The following is a 22,796-nucleotide window of genomic DNA, read 5'->3' as shown; positions in this document are numbered from 1 at the left end:
ATTTAAGTGCTCGCTATGTCTATGTATATTGTTAGGGTGTTGTGGTGATACTTGAGACAAATATGGGTAGGTGTGGAAGGTAGTATGGGCCCGTACTACTAAAAGCACAGGACCCATACGCATAGCAAGGAAGTCACAACCCCTGGGGTTTAGTTGGAAATTGATTCCCAGTTATGGTATGGATTATTCAAGACGTTTTGAGACCGGATCCGGGTCAGGATCGAGAACTGGCAGCCAGGATAAGCCAGTATTGTCAGAGGATCGTGTCAAGGAGATCATCCGGGAGGAGGTGATCGAGATCGTTCGGGGATAAATTCCGGAGATGATTGGGTCTTTCAAGACCGCCGTGGTTGAGTATTTTGCCAAGCGTCATGCAGCCATTGCTGAGACGGTTGCCGCGGCAGCTTTAGCAGCTGTAACGACGGCAAGGGGAGGAGCTGGTCAAGCTTCCTAGTTCTGGGACATATTCTGATGAGCAGAAGGCTGCAGTTATTTGGGATCAGGACGATGATCGGTACTCGTTATATTTTCGTGGGTGGAGCGGAAGAGGTTAGCACGCAGGTTATAGGTTCGAGGCTCGGGGGTTTGCTCGAGGCTGGAATATGGGTCGCGGGAACTACGGAAAGGAGTGATGATTATGTTCAGCTGGGGTTTTGCAGCTGGAAGTGGAATGGTTAATTGATGGGTTGGACCGTCATTTTGTAGGGCAAGGATTGCGCCCTCTCAGTTTTCCGAGCTCGAAGGAGTGAGCAGGCTTGTGACCCCAGGATCAGGTTGTATTCCAGCTCGGGGTCAGTTGGTTGCAGGAATAGACAACATTATTTCAGCGCCGGTGAGCTCAGGACAGTCGATGTGGCATAAGTATTTGTGAGGTCCGGTTTGCCTTGGATCTCTTGTATCGTACGGAAAGGATTGATTGTGCGATCTATTGCACTTTTGGGATTATAGACTATGTCTTGGGAGTAGTGTAGCCCGGTTTAGGGCAGAGGTTGTTTCAGTTGCTGCAGTTCAGCTGTGGGCGTCTGAGCTGGTAAGTGAGTCAGGGTGCGAACCCTGAAGAGAATGATTTCTAGAGCCCGAGAGCGGGAAGCTTGTTTGGAACACCTTTGGAAAAGGGGTATTATGTGGGAGGTCTACGGATAGGGTCCCACAGAAGGGTTATTCATCATTGTCAGGATTCAGTGGTTAGCAACCGTTAGTGATTGACGGACTAAAGCGCCAAGAGAAGTAATTAGTTGTCGAGGTATTAGTTGGAGCATTTATTTTTTTGGTCTTCAGGACATAAGGGTGGGGTCATTCAAGCATTAGTGGCTGTCGGTTTCACTGGGATTCAGGAAGTGCTCATCTGGTTCTTAGAAATGTGTGATGAATTGGGACTAACTAGCAATGGAACATTAATAAGGAAGAGTTGGTTGTCATCGGATCGATCGTTGGGAAGTGAGAAGGATTGAGAATCCTCCAATTTTCATGTATTATGAAGGCTTAGTCGAATCTAAGTGGGGGAGTGTTACCCCGGGATGCGGAAGTGGGTGAGGTTTTGAAACGGGGATAAGTTTCACAACCCGACAGGGAGAATAGAGGCCCTAGTGGCTGTTTGGTTTGAGGGTTGTGTTGATTGGGGGTTTGGAAAAACTCCCCAGCATAAGAACACATCTTCTGGGTGCTTGATAGCAGAAGTTGGGGAACCAGGTTGGAGTTTTAGTCAAAAAACGAGTTCAGTTCGAGTATTCGGTCGAGAGTGTGCTCGACTCTGAGGTTTTTGGATTGATGGATTGAGGGTTTTGTTAGCTGCCAGGGCTCAGCAGTGCATTCATCACGGGAGTGCGGGTTACTTAGCGTGTGTGGTAGACACGCGGGCAAGGGAACAGACCTCGGATTTCCTAGAGGGTGGACGATCGACATGAGGCCTAAGGCTAGGCTGGGGATATAGTCCACAGAGTAGATCAGGAGTTCGAAGCCCCAAGTGGGTGAGAACAAGATGCATGGGAGAGAGCATAAAGAGGGGTGGTCCAGGGAGATGCTCAACAGTTTAGAGCGGTCCGAAGGCTCGGAGAACGGTCTAGATAGACTGAAGGCCTGGTAGGGCGGTCCAGTCATGCTAAAGACTCTGTATATGTTGTAGATCTATGTTCGGGTATTGAGTAGGCTGCTACGCTATAGCAATCAATAGGTTTGTTCCAAGTATTGATCATGCTGTTGGAGTAGGCTGAGAACTTCGGTGTATTTTGGTTGATCGGAAGTTGTTATTAGTGGTCGGATGGAGTCCAAAGGACCTTGGTGATCTCATCAGTTCGGAGTGTCTCCGAGGTTTCATCTTCTTGGGTCGGGTAATACTGCAGTTGGGGACTGAGAGTGGATCCGAATGGGTGTTCTTCAATTTTAGGAAGGTTTGGGATTAGAATATCCTGTCATTCAGGTTTTGGGAACCGGGTTAGATCTTTCTCATGATCGTCTATGTCATTTGGTTGGGGTTGAGGCGGTCCTGCTCTATGCAGTCGGCCAAGATACCCGGTGCGGGCCGACTGTAAGTCGTAGGCACGGAGGCTCGAAGGGAGCGGTAGGGTTGAGGCGGTAGGCCAACAAACCCTGAGAATTTCAACTCAATAGTTAAATTGATTAGACATGTTGGTATTCTAACCCGAAGGGGTGATATGGGTTAGATATGAGTGTCGTACTGGTTGGCCGGTAGTGGTAGGTATGTTGATGATGGTTGAGTTATTATGATGTGTCTTGGGATTCATGTGTGGTAGTAGTTTTTGTATCGTATGTTGTTCGTTGATGAGATGAGCATCGATTAGGCCCTTCGAGTGGCGGAGGACAGTGGATATATGCAGGGTCGGAGTGTTGGGCAACTGAAGTGGCGACAGTAGTGTCGATCGGTCATTGGGAGCATTCCAGGCATGAGCCGAGGGCCGGGGAGGGCATACCAGACTCATGATGCGGGCTCAGAGGCAATCTAGACCTATGCTGAGGACCACGTAAGGGTATTCCAGTCATAGGTTGTGGGCATAGAGATTGTGTGATTATGTCTGTTGTAGGAGCGCGTTCGGATTGGATATATTGTTGAGATTTGGGTAAGTTGTACTCGGTTGTGTCGAATCAGAGGAGTTTGAAAGAGATGCAAGGATAGATCCTTGGATTCCAAGTATGGTTGTGGACATGGGATATGTATGAAGTGGTATTCCCATCTAGGGTATTCCATCATGAGGATGGCCGGACCCTATGATTGATTGGACCTGGTGTGTTTGGTATTCCAACCTGAGGGTTGATTGGGTCAAACATGCATGAGGATGCGAGGGTATACCATCCTAGGGATGACTGGACCCGTCATAGGCATACCTGGTATTCCAGCCCGAGGCTAATTGGGCCAGGTATGAGTTTTTATGCAATATAACTGATTATTCATGAGAGTTGCTCGGAAGCTGAAGGATGCGTCATCCTGTCAGCGAGGAAAGGGACTAGATTCAGGAAGGGAAATGGATGAGTTTCAATATTGCAAGTTACCCGGGTTATCGCCAGTTTTGTAAAGGGGAGGATCGATTAATATTGTGAGAGAGAGCCCCGTGAATTATATTAGTAACCAACCTTCGCCGGTCACGAAAGTGCGTGCATGACAGGAAGGTGGAAGTATCATCGGGTGATACTTAGATTGATATGTGTGGATGTCAAGGAGAAGAGGCCGGTGGAAGGCTTGGAGCAATAGGTAGGGATCCTGCTCAGGAAGGAGTTGTCCTTAGAAGGGACGCGGTAGTAGTTCCTGAAGAGATTTGGGCTGGTTTGGGAGATCGGAGGCTGCAATGTAGGAGTGTTACCCAGAATCGTGTGCTGCAGCAGGCTTCGAGGTCGAAGCCTAATTTAAGTGGGGGAGAGTTGTAACATCCTAAGTTCTGGAATATAATTTCGGGGTGCTATGTGTAAATAAAGGAGTAGACTCGACGAGTAGGTGTCTTAACTCGTCGAGTCGGAGCGGGTGTTGGGCACGTGTTAAGTGACCCGACTCGCCGAGTCGGCGGCGGGACTCGACGAGTCAGTGCTGGGAAAAGAAAACCCTAAATTTTTGGGTTTGCACCCTATTTAAAGGATCTTATGTTCTCACCTCAGCCTCTTTGTTACCCCTTGAGAGTCAGTAAACCCTAAAATCGTGCGTGAGCCATTGGTGAGAGTTTTGAGCTTTGGAAGGTGATTCTAGTGAAGGAAACTTGTAGATCAAGAGGCTAGCATCAATGAATTCGTGTAGATCCAGAATCTACTTCATCTTGGGCACATTTTGGAGGTAACAAGTCGTTGCCTTGAGCTCTTCCTTTCTTGATCTATTCTTGGATTATGATTTGGGGCTATTTAGCATGTTTGGAAATCCATTTCGGGTTTTGGGACTAGATCTGGGGTTGCAACTTCAGATCTAGACTTATCTTGGTCCATGGAGGCAAAAAGTATCAGCCCTTTAGCTTGTTTGTGAGCATTCTTGTCTTGAACCTTCTCTCTAGCTTGTATTGAGCCAAAATCACCTTGCATACACGTAAAGTTGGAAACTTTACGTGTAAAACTAGCCCTAAGAGTCCAGATCTATGAGTTGGAAGCAGTGGGATGGACTGAAATTGTCTGAATGAGGATGACTTAAGTGAACTCGGCGAGTCTGTTCTTGGACTCGACGAGTCGGGTCGCAAACCCTAACCCATCTGGTTATGATAAGGATCAGTGAGTTGAGTGATGACTCGGTGAGTTGGACAGGCTAGGACTCGGGGATTTATGAACACGACGACTCATGGGGTGACTCGGCGAGCTGAGTCGTGATATGAGGATTTTCTGAGTTTAGGAACTCGGCGAGTCAACGGGCTGACTCGGCGAGTAGGGTCAATCAGGAAGGCTGACTTTGACCAGGACTTTGAATTTGACCAAGAGTTGAACAGTTTGACTTCCAAGGGTATTCTGGTAATTTGGGCACTTACAGTTATGGTTTCATCAAAGTGTTAGGTGGTGGAGTTCGTGGCCGTGATCGGGGGATTTGATCGTACCTCTTCAGTTCGGCATTTCGAGGTGAGTTATCCTCACTCTATCAACAGGGTCTAAGGCACCAAGGGCGGCCCTTTTCGGATTGTGTACTTGTACTTGTTTGATGTGCTTATTGATCTGTTAAATCGGCGTCCTGGTAATTAGGACGGTATTATGTTAGTGACCTGGTTTAGGTCGGTGTCCTGGTATATAGTATAATGCTATGTCAGTGACGTGGTTTAGGTCGGTGTCCTGGTATATAGGATGATGCTATGTCAGTGACCTGGTTTAGGTCGGTATCCTGGTATATAGGATGATGCTATGATTAGTAACAGGTTAGTTCGGTATCCTGGTTAGGATGTTGCTATACTATATGATCTGTTAGATCGGTTCGTTGTCTATGGACTGTCATGTGATTACCTGTTATATGTGCACATGGTTATTTGCTTGATGTTTGGGTTGAGGCGGTCTTGCTTTATGCTGAAGGCCAACATACCCTACGAGCGGTCTGGATAGATTGTAGGCCCGTATGGCGGTCCAGTCATACCGAAGGCTCGGGATAGGTCCAGATAGACTATAGGCCCGGTGCGGGCAGCCCAGTCATACTGTAGACTCAGAGAGTGGACCAGGTGGACTGAAGGTTATGCATTCTATGGGGGTTAGCTGGTAGCGGGACTGTATGTGGTTTGAGGATTAGTAGGCAGTAGTGAGTTGTATGATTTTTGTTGCCTGTATTATGTGCCTACTTGATCATGATTGTTTCTATGTCGACATATTGTGTTTGGTTGGGTTGAGGCGGTTCTGCTTTGTGTTGAAGGCCAACAGACCCAGGGCAGACCAGATAGATTGCAGGCCCTATAGGCGGGCATATTAGTCAGGCCAAAGGCCCAGAGAACGGTCCAGACAGGCTGAAGGCTCGGGTGGGCGGACCAGACATGCTGAAGGTTCTGAGAGTGGGCTAGTGAGACTGCATGTCTGGTAGGGGCAATTCAGTCTTACTGTAGACTCTATATGCATGCTGTTTGGTTATATGTTTATATGATATGGTTATATCTGTATGACGTTGGTATTTTGGGGGTAACTCACTAAGCCTTCGAGCTTACATTTATCGATTATTGTTTCAGGTACTTCTGATGATCGCGGGAAGGCGAAGGCGTGATCGTACAACTCTTCATATTTCCTGATTTTATGATTTGATTCTGGGAATACTCTGATGCTTAAACTATTTTAAAAACAAACTGTAATAACTTAATGGTTTTAAATGTTTTAAAAAGTTTTAAATTGGCTTAGAATTTGATGGGGCATAGAAAACCTTAGGTTTCTTTTTTGTGCCAAATATTCCTACGCCTATTCTACTTCTCCTCATTCTTCTTTTTATCTGCATCATCAAATATTGTTTTGGTCTATTTCCGTTTCTGCCTCCGTCGTTCCTTGCTGTTACAGGTTCGTCTCTGTAATTTGCTTCGACCGAGGAAAACCACCACATGTCGCCATCGTCACCGTCTATTTCGCCATCTTTTAACAATATCAATAATGGAGTTGAAGAACAACAATACGTAAACCATGAGCCGATGTTTGTACCTGTTCTCAATCCATCAATACTGTATGTCGAGCAGATTAAGCCAGCTTCCATGAACAAGGTGCTTCAAAGTTAAATTTTCAACTTACTTTATGGTTTTTGACAATTTTTAATATGATAAACTTTGGAAAAAGGGCAAGAGTCGAACCCTCCATCATACAGGCTACACAAAACACATGAACACTTAACACCGGTAATCTTTCATGTGTATGATTAACCTATTTTGTTTCTATAGGAAGCGTGTGACATTCTTACTGTTCGTTTGTGTGTTCGTTTGTGTAGGGGTAATAAGGGAATAAGGAGGTGGAATTGATAGCAAATCAACCATTTGAAAGGAATCAACTGCTTAATTAATTTGACAGTAAGGTTAGCAATTACTTTAATGTTTAAATGTTGGATCTTTTGTATAATTTTAAGGACTTTTCTGTTTTCCTTAACCTTAATATTTGTTGAATTTGATTGTTTACTTGAAGATTATATATAGAGGCAGAGAATCTGATTGTTGGATTACAAAGACAACACTGAAGCTTCAAGTCCTATATTTTCCATTGGAGAATATTAGGATAATATGGCTTTTGAATGTGGTAAACAACCAAGGTAAATACTTTTTTTAAGTAAAAAATTAATACTTGAAGAGTCTACATATAGCTTCCAATTTTTAGGCGGTTAATAAGCTTAAAAGGTTAAGCAGTTACTCTGTCTGAAAAAAAAACCCTACCTTAGTGTATTCAGGTGAATCATTTAGTTGGCTTCATAATTGCTTTTGTTTAAACAAAAGTAGAAATATGAATGGAGAGTGTGATACTTTGTTTGCAGCCATGTTACAAATTACAATTGTAATATTCATTAAGATTCTACTTCACAGAAACATATTATTTCTATATATACAGATGACATCCCTTCAATATGAATGTATACACAAGTAGAGAAAGTCATGACTTTACAACTGGATGCGTGTAGGGTTAAGTCAACCAATTTAGTCTGCATGATGTAAACTGTAATTAATTATTAACAACTTAACGATAAGTTTATTTTGCTTAAAATCAAAATTCAAGATTTGTACAAAGGGAAAAATAGACATCAACACACATTAACACACACACACACACACACATCTGTATAGGAACAAAAGTAAGCTTCTCAAATCCAATATATGTAATTCCTCCAAAACGATTAGGAGTGTCAACCTGTTTGACAAATAGAAGACTCTGCATCACAATTCACATATGTCTTTGCTTATAAGAACCAATGATTTAATTTTTTTACTAATATTTTTTAAAATTCTGATTCTCCTATTCCTTCAACCATTATAGTTTCACGTTCAAATCAAGGGTAACTTCTGATTTTATTTTTTACTAAGATGTGTTGCTGCTAAGTTCGTTAGCAATAGGATTGTCTACTACTTTTAACAAACTTAAAATAATATGCAAACATCATGTAACTAGAACTAAATCAACTTTAAAAGTAGGTGGATATTATTATGTTTGACAAGTTTATAAGAAATATGAAATCAAAGAACATAGTCATTGATGTTATGGTTTAGTGAACCACGATACTATTCATTTGTTGCAATACATGTATATGGTTTTGTTGTTTCATTTGTTTTCCATTTGGGCCCACGTGCTGCTACAACAACACCTGGAAGAATGAGCTCGAAGAGAAACAACAAGGGTGGAGGTGGAAGTCGGTTTGGTGCATCCTCTGTACAATTACAATTTTTTCCTTCATCATCAACACCTCTTCAAATTACTGTTGATGATGCTGTGTTTGAAAACTCCGGAATGTATGTATCATTCCTTGCATCTTTTTTTTAAATCTATTTGATTTTAATCAGATTGTAACTGAAAGTGCATTGTTATTTGATTCATATATTGATGATGTATATGTATTTTCGTGTATAGATTTGCGAAAACTCCATTCAGGAAAAGTTTGGAATCACCTTCTGCATGGATGTCACATTGGTTTTCTTTTGTGCCTGGTCCAAGAGTTGATACAGGTATAACAATCGAGGTAATAACAATTTCGCTGGAATTGGAATCCGAGATTCCATTCCGTGGCCTAATAAACATAATTCAATTCTGTCACAATCGTTTAAAAATCCATGTTTGATAGATTTCACTTGCCATTCCTACGAAAGGTGGAAGGAAGGAAGGAATTCAATTCCATTTATTCCTTTTTATTTACCAAAAAAGACCAAAATACCCTCTGTTTATCTTTTGTTTATTGTTTGTACTATATGGGTTACTTTATGAGGCCAGGTGAAAGAAGCTATGATGCTCCTAGGGTAATGAAACAATTATGTGAACATACAACTTCAGTATATGCAAATGCTCGGGAGGTTTTAGGAGATGAAACTCCTGATTCCATTCTAAAGAAAAGATTCTCAAAAAAAGGCGAAAAGACTCGACAAGAATCAAATCTTCCAGTATGTTTATTTTCTTCGCTTTTTTGCACAGAGCTTTCGTTCTCAAAATGGTGGGTCAATTAAGAACTTTACCTATGTTTCTAAAATAGTAAGAAAAATAGAGTATCAATGAGAGCTTAACAGAAAATTCAAAAGTTTGATTTAACAGTTTTTGATATAATTACCTTGCAGCCATTAGTTGGAAGAGTTTTGAACCATTCCTTTTTCTTACTTTCCAGACTTCTATATGTTACCTACCGTTAAATCAAATTTAGCAATTGCAGATGATTACTATTACACAGTTTGTGATATGTAATTAGGTTATTTCAATTTCATTTTAAGAAAATAAATTTTGACAAAATCTTTTCTTAGTTAACAAATAAAAGTCAATAATTAAACTTCCAGGGTTGGTTTAAAAGCATCAGCTCTTTTCGGGGGTTTTTGGCTTAGTATAATAGCAATGTGCTTTTGTTAAATTCACCTATTCTGTTTTTTTTCCTTTTAATATTTTTTCTGTAAAAGCATCAGTTTTTCTTTTTGGTTTTTTTTTTGCTGATCGGTCACTTCAGGAGACAATATTGACGACGAACAAGTAATTGTTAGTAAAAGCTTAGGATATTAAAACCAAGATTTTCTATGTATCTATACACATACAGACACAAATAATTAATTTTATGCCAATACCTTTGTGAATTACGATCCATACATCATCATTCCTATCTAATTATGGGTGATATTTACATATTAATAAATTCAATATTATTTAAATTTAGTAATTCTTAGAATATATATAACAATTGCATAACAAAAATAAATAAATTAAGATTTTGTTAGGTCAACCGCCAATACAACAAAATTATAACATCTGATATTGTTTGTCATTAGGGCCAAGGGTAGTTGTGGAACCAATGGTAAATTTGGAGATGATACACTCACTCCAAATTTTAGTTCTATAGATATACTAGGTGTAGTGGCGGGAAATTTGGAAATACCATTTTTTTTTTGAAATGATGATGGATAATGAATAACAGATTTTTTCTTTTGCCTTCAAACTCAATCATCAATTGATTAAATACATGCATAGATTACTCTGACCCTGTCTCATTTTTTGATGAATTGGTTAAATGTACGCATAAGAATTACAGACCAATTATTTATCGTTGTATATATATGGAACTCAAAAGATGATTTGGCAGACTTTATTCTTTAGAGTGATCTCTGATACATCTGTACCTGTGAATCTTCCCTAGTTTAAATGATTCATCAAACAAAATGAATTTAATCAAGCAAACATTTGCCCTAAGACAAACAAAATCATTTAATTTTTATAATATTCCTATTCAATGTGATTATGTTTGTAAAACATAATCTTAGTTAACATTGATTGGGAAGGAAGGAACTAGTAATCCATTTAAGAGGACTTTATCCGGGAAGGAACTTACATTTTCTAACTCAGAATGAACTGGAAATGTGAGATGCACTAATCGGAAAGTGACTTTCTCTTGACTTGACTTTCCCTATTGGCTTTGACTGTGGTAAGTCATTCACTTGGAAGAAGGGCAAGTTGGGACCTCGATTTATTGGTCCGTTCAGGATTTCTGCCCGATTCGGTAGGGTTGCTTATCGACTGGACCTCCCGGATGAGCTGAGTCAGATTCATAACACCTTCCATGTGTCCCAGCTTCGGAAATGTGTCACCGATGAAGCTGTAGTTATCTCTCTGGACGACATTCATGTAGATGAGAGCCTGAATTATATTGAGAAACCCATTGCAGTTTTGGATAGGAAGACTAAGGTTCTTCGTAACAAGGAGGTGAAACTAGTGAAGGTGAAATGGCAGCACCGAAAGGGCTCCGAATGGATATGGGAGCCGGAGGATGAGATGCGGGAGCATTACCCAGATCTGTTTGCGTCTGCGGACTTCGAGGACGAAGTCTTATCCAAGTGGGGGAGAGTTGTAACACTCCAAATCAGGTATTACTCTTTGGACCCTTGAAATGGAAAAATATGGCATACTGGTCCCTTAGTATGTGGGGCGTACTCCAGGAATACGCTTAGCATACCAAGGATAAATGATTGCGGAGGATGACCCCGTACGCTGGGCGTACCAAGAGGTACGCCGGGGCGTATGTGACAGAAGGGCAAAACCCTAATTCTCGGACTTGACAACTATTTAAACATCCTTAAGCCTCTTGGACTAAACCCTAATCAACCTCTAGAGTCTCATTTCATCCCTTTACCTCAGTTTCCCTTTGAGAGTGTGATTTTGGAGCATAGAAGTGTGTTGGTGGCCATTTTTGGAGCTTATTCAAGAAGAAGAAGTTAGTAAGCAAGCTTGGGGTGGCATTGGGCTTCAAGATCCTGCATCTAGTTCACCTTGAAGAGCTTCTGGAGGTATAAAGTCTTAATTTTGCCATCTTATCATTAGATTGAGCTATGGTTTGCTATATTGTCCCATTTGATGGGTTTTAAGCATTCTAACACTTCCTAAGTGTACATGCAACCCTAATAACCTTGAATCTATGTTTTGTCTATATACATGCAAATTTCTTTTTCAAGGTTATTTCCTAACTAGCATGGCATGGGGATTACATAAAACATAAAGACTAGTAGAAATACATACCTTGTTGTTGCTTGGATTCCTTCAAGACTTTGTGAGCCTAGCACCCCAAATGTTGTGCCTCAAATGCTTCACACAACACCACAAAACTTGGAATAACTTGAGAGAATACTTCTTACACCCAAAATCGGTTATGCCCTCACAAGAACTCTCTCGTCCGATTTTGCTAGCCAAAGGGTCCCTTTTATAGTGTTGTCACAATTAGGGTTTCCACATGAATGCCCTTAATTGTCATGACTCTTCATTTCTCATGATCCATGGGTTTGTAACTCCCATATCCATGGAGTTCCAAATGGTTATAACCAAACCCATAAACCATGGATCATTAATCCACCATAAAAGAATTGATGATTGTCATAATCAACCCTATGTATTTAATTAGTATCACTTTGATCACCAAATTAATACTAGATTAATATTTGATCAATACTAATTAAATAATATTATTATTAATATATTAGAACTTATAATATATTAATAATCACAAGTGTCCTTTCTCTCATTTAGTCTATCCAAGTATTGCAATGCCATGCAACCCAAATGGACCATGCCGGGTCGGGTCAAGTACATACCAAATAAAGTTATGGACTTAGACATTATATCCAACAGTCTCCCACTTGGATAAGTCTAATAACTATATTTGCAGATATGACTTCAGGATCCGACTAGCAATCGTAGCTCTTTCAAAGTCTATCGAAACTGAGATAATAATGATACGCCATTTAAGATAAGTGATCATATAATCCTCTGCTCTCAAAATATCAGCCAGACAAACACATGGAACATGGTCTTACTTATTGTCCAGCATTTGTTTCTCGATCTCTGATTTGTTTCGACATAGAACTAAATTGAACACATCAATTAGGTTCTGACCGGGGCCGGTACATAAGTCAAAACCAAATCATCGAGGGGCCCAGATATCGCTTCTATTTCTAGAAGGAACAGATAAACTTCGACACATATGCTTGTACTGACTATTGGTTAAATTATGCACAAAAGCACGTTTTATAACATCGAGTTACCAATGCGTTTTCGTACAATCAATGAATAACCAACTCATAGTCAACAACTCATATCTCTAGGTTTAAAGATTTATATGATATTACCGTCTCACGATCACTCGAGATAAATTCCATGAAGTGATGCAAGTGAGCGTGGGTTGAATCCAATACCCAGGACTTATGAGCACTCATGAATGTTGTAGCAACTATTGCTATGTCTAATACCCTTTAGACATATCATACAAACCAGATTCATGACAGTCTTGATTCATATCTACTTCCGACATATGACCGACTGTGGAGAGTTCGAATAAAACATAATTATTCTGGAAGTCAAAACATGCAACATTGAAACCATAGTAAACGATTAACATAAGATAGTAACACTTTACTCATAAATAAATAACAACTTTTATTTAATCATCAAAATGTCAATTACATTTTACAAGTTTCAAAAATCTAATTATTGAAACTAATATCATCCTTCAGCCCGATGCGCCTCGCATGCTGTAAATGCTTAACCCTACTCAGTCCCTTCGTGAGGGGATCTGCTGGGTTCTCATCTAATGATACCCTCTTAGCCATGAGGAGTCCTTCTTCTATTCGATGTCTGATGAAATGGTATTTTCTATCAATGTGTCTAGATCTCCCGTGATCTCTTGGTTCCTTAGCCAAAGCAACCGCACTTTCGCTGTCACAGAAAATTTCCATTGGTTCCTTTATAGCTGGTACAACTCCAAGGTCTCCGATGAAGTTCTTTAGCCATATCGCCTCCTTTGCTGCTTCACTCGCTGCTATGTACTCTGATTCACAAGTAGAATCAGCTACTGTCTCCTGCTTGGAACTTTTCCAAGTAATTGCCCCTCCATTAAGGATAAAGACCCAGCCTGACTGAGAGCGGAAATTATCCCTATCAGTCTGAAAGCTAGCATCGCTATATCCTTCCACTCTCAAGTCATCACTGCCTCCGAGGGTAAGGACCCAGTCCTTAGTCCTCAGTAGATACTTGAGAATGTTCTTTACCGCAGTCCAGTGAGCCTTGCCAGGGTTCCCTTGATATCTACTGACCATGCTCAAAGCAAAGGCCACATCAGGGCGAGTACAGGTCATAGCATACATGATTGAGCCCACCGCGGAAGCATATGGTATATGACTCATCTCAGCTATCTCAGCCTCTGTACTCGGACTCTGAGTCTTACTTAGCTTGGCATTACTCTGGATTGGTAATTCTCCTTTCTTGGAATCTTGCATACTGAACCTCTTCAGTACCTTATCCACATAAGTACTCTGACTAAGTCCAATTAGTCTCTTACTCCTATCTCTCAATATCCTTATCCCTATGATATAGGCAGCTTCCCCAAGGTCCTTCATAGCGAAACACTTTCCAAGCCAGGACTTAACCTCCTGCAAAGTTGGGATGTCATTTCCTATGAGAAGTATGTCATCCACATACAACACCAAAAAACTGACTATACTCCCACTAGCCCTGACATACACACAAGACTGATCCTCACTCCTAGAAAAGCCAAACTCTTTGACTTTCTTATCAAAGCAAAGATTCCATCTGCGAGATGCTTGTTTCAATCCATAAATGGATTTCTCAAGCTTACACACTCTATTAGGGTATTTTGGATCGACAAAACCCTCTGGCTGAGCCATGTAAACATCCTCAGCCAACTTTCCATTAAGGAAAGCGGTTTTGACATCCATTTGCCATATTTCATAATCATGAAATGCAGCTATAGCTAGCAAAACCCTAATAGACTTAATCTTCGCTACTGGTGAGAAGGTCTCATCATAGTCAACTCCCGGAGTTTGAGTAAAGCCCTTCGCAACCAGTCGCGCTTTATAAGTATGTACCTTCCCATCCATGTCGGTCTTCTTCTTGAAGATCCATTTGCACCCAACTGTCTTACGACCTGGTACATTGTCAACCAAGTTCCACACTTGATTGTCATACATGGACTGAATCTCGCTATCCATAGCCTCCTTCCATTTAGCAAACTCAGGGCCTGCCATGGCTTCCCTGTAATGATTAGGTTCATCCAAATCTATTAGTGTACTATCACTAATAAATGTATCACCTTCAGTGGTGATGTGATAACCATAATAAAAATCAGGTGTGTTCCTCACCCTAGTGGAACGTCTCGGAGGTACAGACTCATCTATCGGATCAACAGGAGTTTCCTCCTCAGGTTGGTCGATAGTATTTGAGGTTCCTTCACCGCTTGACTCTTGAAGCTCTTCAAGGTCAATTTGCCTCCCACTGTCCCCTTGGCTTATAAATTCTCTCTCACGAAAGACTCCTCTTCTTGCTACAAAGACCACGTTATCACTGGGTCTGTAAAAGAGGTAACCAAAGGATCTCTGTGGGTAGCCGATGAAAATACACCTCTCACTTCGAGGTTCAAGCTTATCATGAGTCTCACGCCTCACGAAAGCTTCACAACCCCAAATCTTGATGTGGTCTAAATTGGGAACTTTCCCAGTCCACATCTCGTGAGGTGTTTTGGCAACCTTTTTAGTAGGGACTAGATTAAGGATATGGGCGGCAGTCTCTAAGGCATACCCCCAGAAAGAGATTGGTATCGAAGCTCGACTCATCATGGAACGAACCATATCCAACAAGGTTCGATTGCGCCTCTCAGCTACACCATTCAACTGTGGTGTTCTGGGAGGTGTCAACTGTGAGACAATCCTACATTCCTTAAGATAGTCAAGGAACTCAATGCTAAGATACTCTCCTCCCCGATCGGATCGGAGCATCTTGATGTTCCTGCCCAATTGATTCTCTACTTCCTGCTTAAACTCTTTGAACTTTTCAAAGGTTTCTGACTTATGCTTGATTAAGTAGATATATCCATATCTGCTGTAATCATCAGTAAAAGTCACATAATAGCGATTAGCATCCCTTGTAGCAACTCTGAAGGGCCCACACACATCTGTGTGTACCAGGTCCAACAAACCTTCACCCCTATCACAAGTTCCTGTGAAGGGTGATTTTGTCATTTTTCCAAGTAAACAAGACTCGCAACTATCATCCGACTTTAGGTCAAATGATTCCAAGACTCCAGCCTTTTGGAGTTGGCCTATGCGCTTCTTGTTGACATGTCCAAGACGACAATGCCACAAGGATGCTTTATCCAAGCTATTCGAAGAATCAATATACAACACATTATTCCCTAGATTGTCTACAACATTCACAGCTTCATACACACCATTACAAGATAATGCTTTAAAGTAAAATACATCATTGTAATAAACATTAATAGCATCATTATTATTATCAAATAAAAATGTAAACCCTTGTTTGTACTAGCCATGAAAGGAAATAATATTTCTCGCCATTTCAGGCGAGTAACAACATTTATTCAAATCTAACATTAACCCATTATTTAGCAATAAAGAATAAACTCCTATCTTGGTGACAGGTGAAGCTTTCCTGTTGCCCATGACTAAGTTTATCTTCCCGTGCTCCACTTGCTCACTTCTTCTTTGGCCCTGCAAATCAGTACAAATGTGAATACCACAACCTGTATCAAGCACCCAAGAATTAGCATTAGATGAGTTATTAGACAATATTGTATAAATACCTGCATGGGTGGGTTTAACTTTCCCATCCTTTACATCTTGCAAGTATTTGGGGCAGCTTCGCTTCCAGTGCCCATTTTCTTGACAATAGAAGCATTGTGCTTCCTTTGGGTTTGAGGAAGGAGTAATGGGACCTTTCTTTGTCCCACTAGAAGAGGAACCATCAAGGGGCTTACCCTTGGTACCCTTCGAAGGGGTTTTCCTCTTCTTACCCTTTCCCTGCCCAATCGCAAGAACAGGGGCTGCTGACGGAGTAGAAGTAGAAGTAACAACCGCTTTACTCTTAAGGCCATTTTCAGCTGTCCTTAAAAGTCCTTGAAGTTTACTCAATGTGACTTCCTCCTTGTTCATATGATAAGTCATACGAAACTGATCATAACTTGGAGGTAAGGAATGGAGAATGATATCAATCGCCATTTCTTTAGGAAAGTCCACATTAAGCTTCAATAACCGGTCAACGAACCTTTGCATCTTCTGCATGTGACCGGTGATGGGTTCACCATCTTTCATTCTGGTTGTTATCATGGAGGAGATGATTTCATACCTCTCCTGACGCGCGCTCTGATGGTACCTTTCCATCAGATCCAGGTGCATCTCATAGGGGTAGAAATCTTCATAGGATTTTTGAAGTTCAGGAGTCATGGTGGCCATCATGATGCATGCTACTTTAGTAGCATCCTTTTCATGTGCAACAAACTCCGCAAACTCTTCAGGAGTAGCAGTGGCTTCATTCACAACCTTAAGCTCCCTATCGAGGACATACTCCTTGTCCTCATAGCGGGTAATCATCCTGATGTTTCTGATCCATTCATTGAAGTTGGATCCATCAAAAGTGACTTTCCCACACAAGTTCATAAGGGAAAAGGAGCCTGTTGGGTTTGAGCCAGAAGCATTGTTGGAAGACATCTGAAAGAAAAGAAAAACAAGTTTCATTAGATTAAGAGTCCTTAATAAGTCACCCAAATGAAATATTAAGGCTAGGATCCAACAAACTATTTATAGTTGGAAGAGGGATGCCGTAATCCAAGCTATAAAATATTTGAAGGTAGGTAAATGACAATTTACCAATTTCCACCATAAGAACGAAATATTTTATTATTTGGTTTTATTGGATTTGAAACTCCTAGATCTTTTGAGATACATTGAACTTTTCAATGGCATGTTTGAATCTCGATTGTGCCCTCTCAAGTTTGTGACTGGGATGCCGAGGATCACAAACAAGGTGTGAATAACCATACAAATTGACTTGGTACCCTTAACTATATTACCTAATCGATGTGCCGGTTAACCACACACGCTCCACCGATCTATAATAAAGTCAAGTTACCCTTTGCCACACTTACTAGTCCTTGTTAGTGTGCCGGTTAACCACACACGCTCCACTAACGACTTGGTAAGGTACAAAATGTAATTTTATGGGTTAGCACCTATTTCACATTTTCCTAAAGTAACTAAGATTGGGAATTAATAATGTATAGTTACTTTATAATTCATTATACTTTTAATGAGAATTAAAGTCTTGTCCTACCCGTTCGGCTAACGACCCTCCACCAGTCAAGGAAGCGGTGGGTGAGAGTGGACACCCATTAAGTTGCCATTTTATAGGCAACAACCTTATACCCCCCTTATAGACCGGCTTCGTGAATGAGGCCTACTTGCGGTAAGTGTGACTTATTATTATACATATCTATATAAATAAGATTATAATAATAGTATAAGTGTTGATTTTTAAACTTTTAAAAATCTAAGGTTTAATTTGGAATTAAAGTATTAAAGTGTAAGATTTTTCAAATTCCAAAACTTGAGGGCAAGATTTGAAACTATTCCAAGTCTCTTCAATTTGTAACTTATGAGTTTTAATGGTTCATAAAAATGAAGACTCTTCATTTTATGAAACCTCTTTAGTTCTTTAATCACAATTTAAAGAAGTGACTTTTGGTTATCCATAACTTGAGGACAAGTTATGGACACCATCATTGCAATTAAGATCATGAATTAAACACACATGGAGGTTACACATAATTCCTATGATCTTCTAAAACTCATAAGAACACAAATTCATGTCAAGCAATTTTAAGAAATCATATAAACATATACAATACTTGAAAATTGATAAAAGTCATGTAAAATGGGTTAACATAATCATTATCATTTTGAAAAACAGATTTTACAAGTCCAAAACAGATTGGGATAATGATTTTAATCCATTTCCAGCAACAAAACTCGAAAAACTGCCCAGCACGCTCCTACTCGTTGAGTGCATGATTCTACTCGTCGAGTAGGATGAATTTGTTCATGGACTCGGCGAGTCCTCCCCATGAACTCGGCGAGTCCAGTCGTCAGAGTGCATAATTTTCGATTTTTTAAGCAGTTTTGCATCAAGTATACAAAAAACAATCCTAGGCTCTGATACCACTGATGGGTTTTAAGCATTCTAACACTTCCTAAGTGTACATGCAACCCTAATAACCTTGAATCTATGTTTTGTCTATATACATGCAAATTTCTTTTTCAAGGTTATTTCCTAACTAGCATGGCATGGGGATTACATAAAACATAAAGACTAGTATAAATACATACCTTGTTGTTGCTTGGATTCCTTCAAGACTTTGTGAGCCTAGCACCCCAAATGTTGTGCCTCAAATGCTTCACACAACACCACAAAACTTGGAATAACTTGAGAGAATACTTCTTACACCCAAAATCGGTTATGCCCTCACAAGAACTCTCTCGTCCGATTTTGCTAGCCAAAGGGTCCCTTTTATAGTTTTGTCACAATTAGGGTTTCCACATGAATGCCCTTAATTGTCATGACTCTTCATTTCTCATGATCCATGGGTTTGTAACTCCCATATCCATGGAGTTCCAAATGGTTATAACCAAACCCATAAACCATGGATCATTAATCCACCATAAAAGAATTGATGATTGTCATAATCAACCCTATGTATTTAATTAGTATCACTTTGATCACCAAATTAATACTAGATTAATATTTGATCAATACTAATTAAATAATATTATTATTAATATATTAGAACTTATAATATATTAATAATCACAAGTGTCCTTTCTCTCATTTAGTCTATCCAAGTATTGCAATGCCATGCAACCCAAATGGACCATGCCGGGTCGGGTCAAGTACATACCAAATAAAGTTATGGACTTAGACACTATATCCAACACCATTTGTGTTCATGGATCATCTATTGGGAGTTTGAGCAACTCCAGAGCTTAGGAAGAGTAGATCTGAGGTCCCTTAGTTCATCCATACCATAAAAATGCAGTCTTGATGAGTGTTTTGACCTCATGCATGAGTTAAGACCGTTGGAAAGGTCTTAATGGATTATAAGGGGTTGTTGGGAACATATGGAGCATGCAAAGGCATAAATTTTCCAACTTTATGCCTTAGAACGTCTTAATGGACTCAGATCTAAAGCTTGACGTTTATATCCCAAGCATTAAGAGCTTAATGGTCATTTTTGCATGTCTAACCTGTACGTCGCGCGTAGCAGCATATACGCAGCACGTACTGCTTAAGGAACTAGTACGCTGGGCGTAATGGCGTGGTATGCAAGGCGTACGCACTCATATGGGTTTTGGGCCCGTAAGCCATTGGGCCTTATTCAACGTTGGGTTGGACTCCTTTTTGAGTTTTGGGCTGATTTCAGTATTTTGGGGCCATAGTTGTTTTGTTTGGGCCTTATTAAGCCACGTGGCCCATTAATAGCTTTGGACATGGACTTTAAGCCCATTAGAAAAGGAAAGACTCTTGGACCATTATGGAAGGACTTAGGCTTAGGTAATTGGGCTTTTTAATTAGATTGTATTTAATCCTAATTTAGGGTTAATGGTATTTTGTTCAGCACGGGTGGTTTCAGACTGTTAGGCGAGTAGCTTTCGTGTTCAGTAGATTAAGGCGAGTCTCCTCACCATATCAATCGGTCGAAGGCACCAATGTCGGCCCATTATTTTCTATGTGGTATGCTAGTTGATTATGTGGTATGTGCTATGCTAGTTGTATTTGTGATACTTGCATGAAAGACCTCGGGAGGTTCTCGAGGCACTTGGGTGTAAGACCTTGGAGGGTTTCCATGGCATCCTAAGTAAAGACCTCGAGAGGTTCCCGAGGCAGTAGGGTGTAAGACCTTGGAGGGTTTCCATGGCATCCTTTGTTAAGACCTCGGGGGGTTCCCGAGGCATTGGGCTAAGACCATGTAGGGGTTCCCATGACACCCGGAGTAAGACCCTGGAGGGTTTCCAGGGCATCCTTATATGTTTGTATGCATGGCTTATGTAGTTTATATGGCTGATATGTTTTATGTGATTATATGGATTGTGTGGGGTATGTTATGGGGAACTCACTAAGCGTTAGCTTACAATTTGTTGGTTGTTTCAGGTACTTCAGGATCTACGGGCAAGACCCCGACGTGATGGCGCGACATGCACTCTCTGGCGTTTTGTTTGGGGACACTCTGATTTTATGAGTAATATATCTGATGTTATGAATTTGAAAACAATTGTGATTGGAATTTTATAATTTATGGAAATAAATTCGTTATCTAACAATGAAAAATTTTATTGAAAATTTGGGCTGTTACACTGGAAGTTCCTCAGCCACTGGTGGTTAACTATTGATTTGGAAGATTTAGCTGAAAACTGGAAAATGAACATTGAGAAGGTAAGAGAAATTATGTTGGAAGATAATGCTACAGTTCTAACAAGAAGAGATGAATGTCGATATATTAAACTTTCTTAGAACCTTGCATCAGCTGATGCTCAAGGGACTAATATTCAAAGATTCAATATTGATGTGGTCAAACGAAACAAAGTCTCTGAGCTGAATGATCGAATCAATCTGAAGAAATTTTGGAATGTTCTAGGTCGAATATATCAACTTGATCCCATCATCAAAGTCAGATGTACCAAACCCAAGAATGAATTTCTCAAATTGCATCTGGTCAGAAAAAGGTCGAGTATGAATACACTGAAGTTATATTCGCTCATGAGTTAGTTAAATATGGCTACATCGAGTGGATACAAATTCAGGAGATAATTTCTAAACACAAAGGTGTTCATGCTCAAGAGGTAAAGTTGGCAATTCAACATCTAATTAACAAAGTCAAGAAGCTGAACTTAGTGCCTTCAGCTGGTCCATCTCAACCATCTACCTTAAAAAGAACTAGCAAGCCCAGAACGTCCAAATACTAAGTTTCTTCCTCCGTATGGAACTCCTTACATCAACTCCGTATAACAGTCCTTACATCAACAAGCTATCAGTGGGTGTTGAGCCAGTTCAAAACATGTTTATTTAAGAACCAGAACATGGTATTTTCTATCTTGACAGTCAAAACCAAATGTGTTTTTAATTCACTGAAGATCTTCCTGATGCTTCCACTGAGCATTTGTTCAATCTTCATCTGGAGGGTATGAGACATAAAGATATGGAAAGAGGATATCATGTGCCGATCTCTTTTGAAATCAATAAGCATCTACCTGATCTTCATCTTGATTGCGTTAAGTAGTTGAAGCCCGAGATCTTGACTGAAGCTGAAAAGTTCCTTAATGATGAACTTGATGATTTCTATGAAAATTAGTTTTTGAAATCATCAGATAGTGGAGATTGTAAGGCCACACCTTATGATCCGATGAGTCAAACACTACACGCTGACCACCAGCGTCAGCACCAGCGCCAACGCCAACACCAGCACCAGATCTTATCAGCTTCAGCGTGAACCAATGATCTTGGTGATCATATGTGTATTAGGCAGTTATACTTATATATATAGAATAGATATCTAATTCGTAATCTTAGTGATTAGGATCATACCTTCACTTATATAGGTATACATCCCTTATTTAGTGGGATATTCGTTATTATAATCGTATATAATCAACATTAGGGTGATACCTTAATGTAGTCTTGGTGACCGTCTTTGTGACCTTGTGCTCTTTGTGAGAACCCTCCTTCTTAATGAAAGTATCTTTGTTATTATTCATGTTCTTTTGTTTTTCTGTTTGATCTTTGCTTAGTTTTTTTTGTTCTTTGTTATTCATACTTGAGTGTATCCTATCGATACAAAGCTTCAGTGATTATCAAAAAAATGGATAATCACATATGATTAACACTATATGAAACAGAGTTATAATCATACATGTTTAGTTTATCTATGTTCAATTCTTTCTTATAATCACATATGATTATATAAGGAAATCATTATTAATCATATATGATTGTACATTGCATACATTGGTGTATATTAAATTGTTTCTTATAATTATATATATTAAAACGTTTTCCATATTGGATTATACATGTGAATTCTCTACTTTTTCCAATGATGCAAATTCTAGCAATAGGATGAGTACAAATTGTGTATCAGACTTTTACATGTCAAAGGTTCTTCAATAATATTAAACTAGACATTCCTGAAGAGTTTAAACTTACTAAGCCAATGAGGTTAAAATATGTTCTTGCGGGAGTTAATTTTTATAAAAGATATGCAGAGAAGGCTGGTTTTGATGTGTGTATGAACACATTAAGGAAAGATGGTGATATAACTAAGCACAAGTACGTGGTTTACAACAGGATGGGTAAACCAAAAATAAATT

At 40.0% G+C, this 22,796-nt stretch overlaps 1 protein-coding gene across 2 annotated transcripts; it reads left to right on the top strand.

The window, feature by feature from the left end:
* Positions 1-6,328: 6,328 nt before the first annotated feature.
* On the top strand, positions 6,329-20,740 carry LOC145109598 (uncharacterized). 2 transcript variants are annotated; one of them, XM_079046794.1, is made up of 7 exons: positions 6,329-6,629; positions 6,703-6,761; positions 6,851-6,934; positions 7,042-8,351; positions 8,470-8,564; positions 8,827-8,993; positions 20,584-20,740. In XM_079046794.1, the coding sequence occupies exons 4-7, from the start codon at positions 8,098-8,100 to the stop codon at positions 20,722-20,724; spliced, it is 657 nt and encodes a 218-aa protein (XP_078902920.1). In that variant the 5' UTR covers positions 6,329-6,629; positions 6,703-6,761; positions 6,851-6,934; positions 7,042-8,097; the 3' UTR covers positions 20,725-20,740. The 2 variants fall into 2 exon arrangements, with proteins under 2 accessions (XP_078902920.1, XP_078902921.1); XM_079046795.1 differs by lacking the exon at positions 6,703-6,761.
* Positions 20,741-22,796: the final 2,056 nt, after the last annotated feature.

This window comes from Lactuca virosa, chromosome 4 (assembly GCF_052849685.1).
Source record: "Lactuca virosa cultivar CGN04683 chromosome 4, Lactuca_virosa_CGN04683_v6, whole genome shotgun sequence".
NCBI lineage: Eukaryota > Viridiplantae > Streptophyta > Magnoliopsida > Asterales > Asteraceae > Lactuca > Lactuca virosa.
Note: the sequence above shows the minus strand (reverse complement) of the source record. Positions and strands in the feature narration are given on the sequence as shown.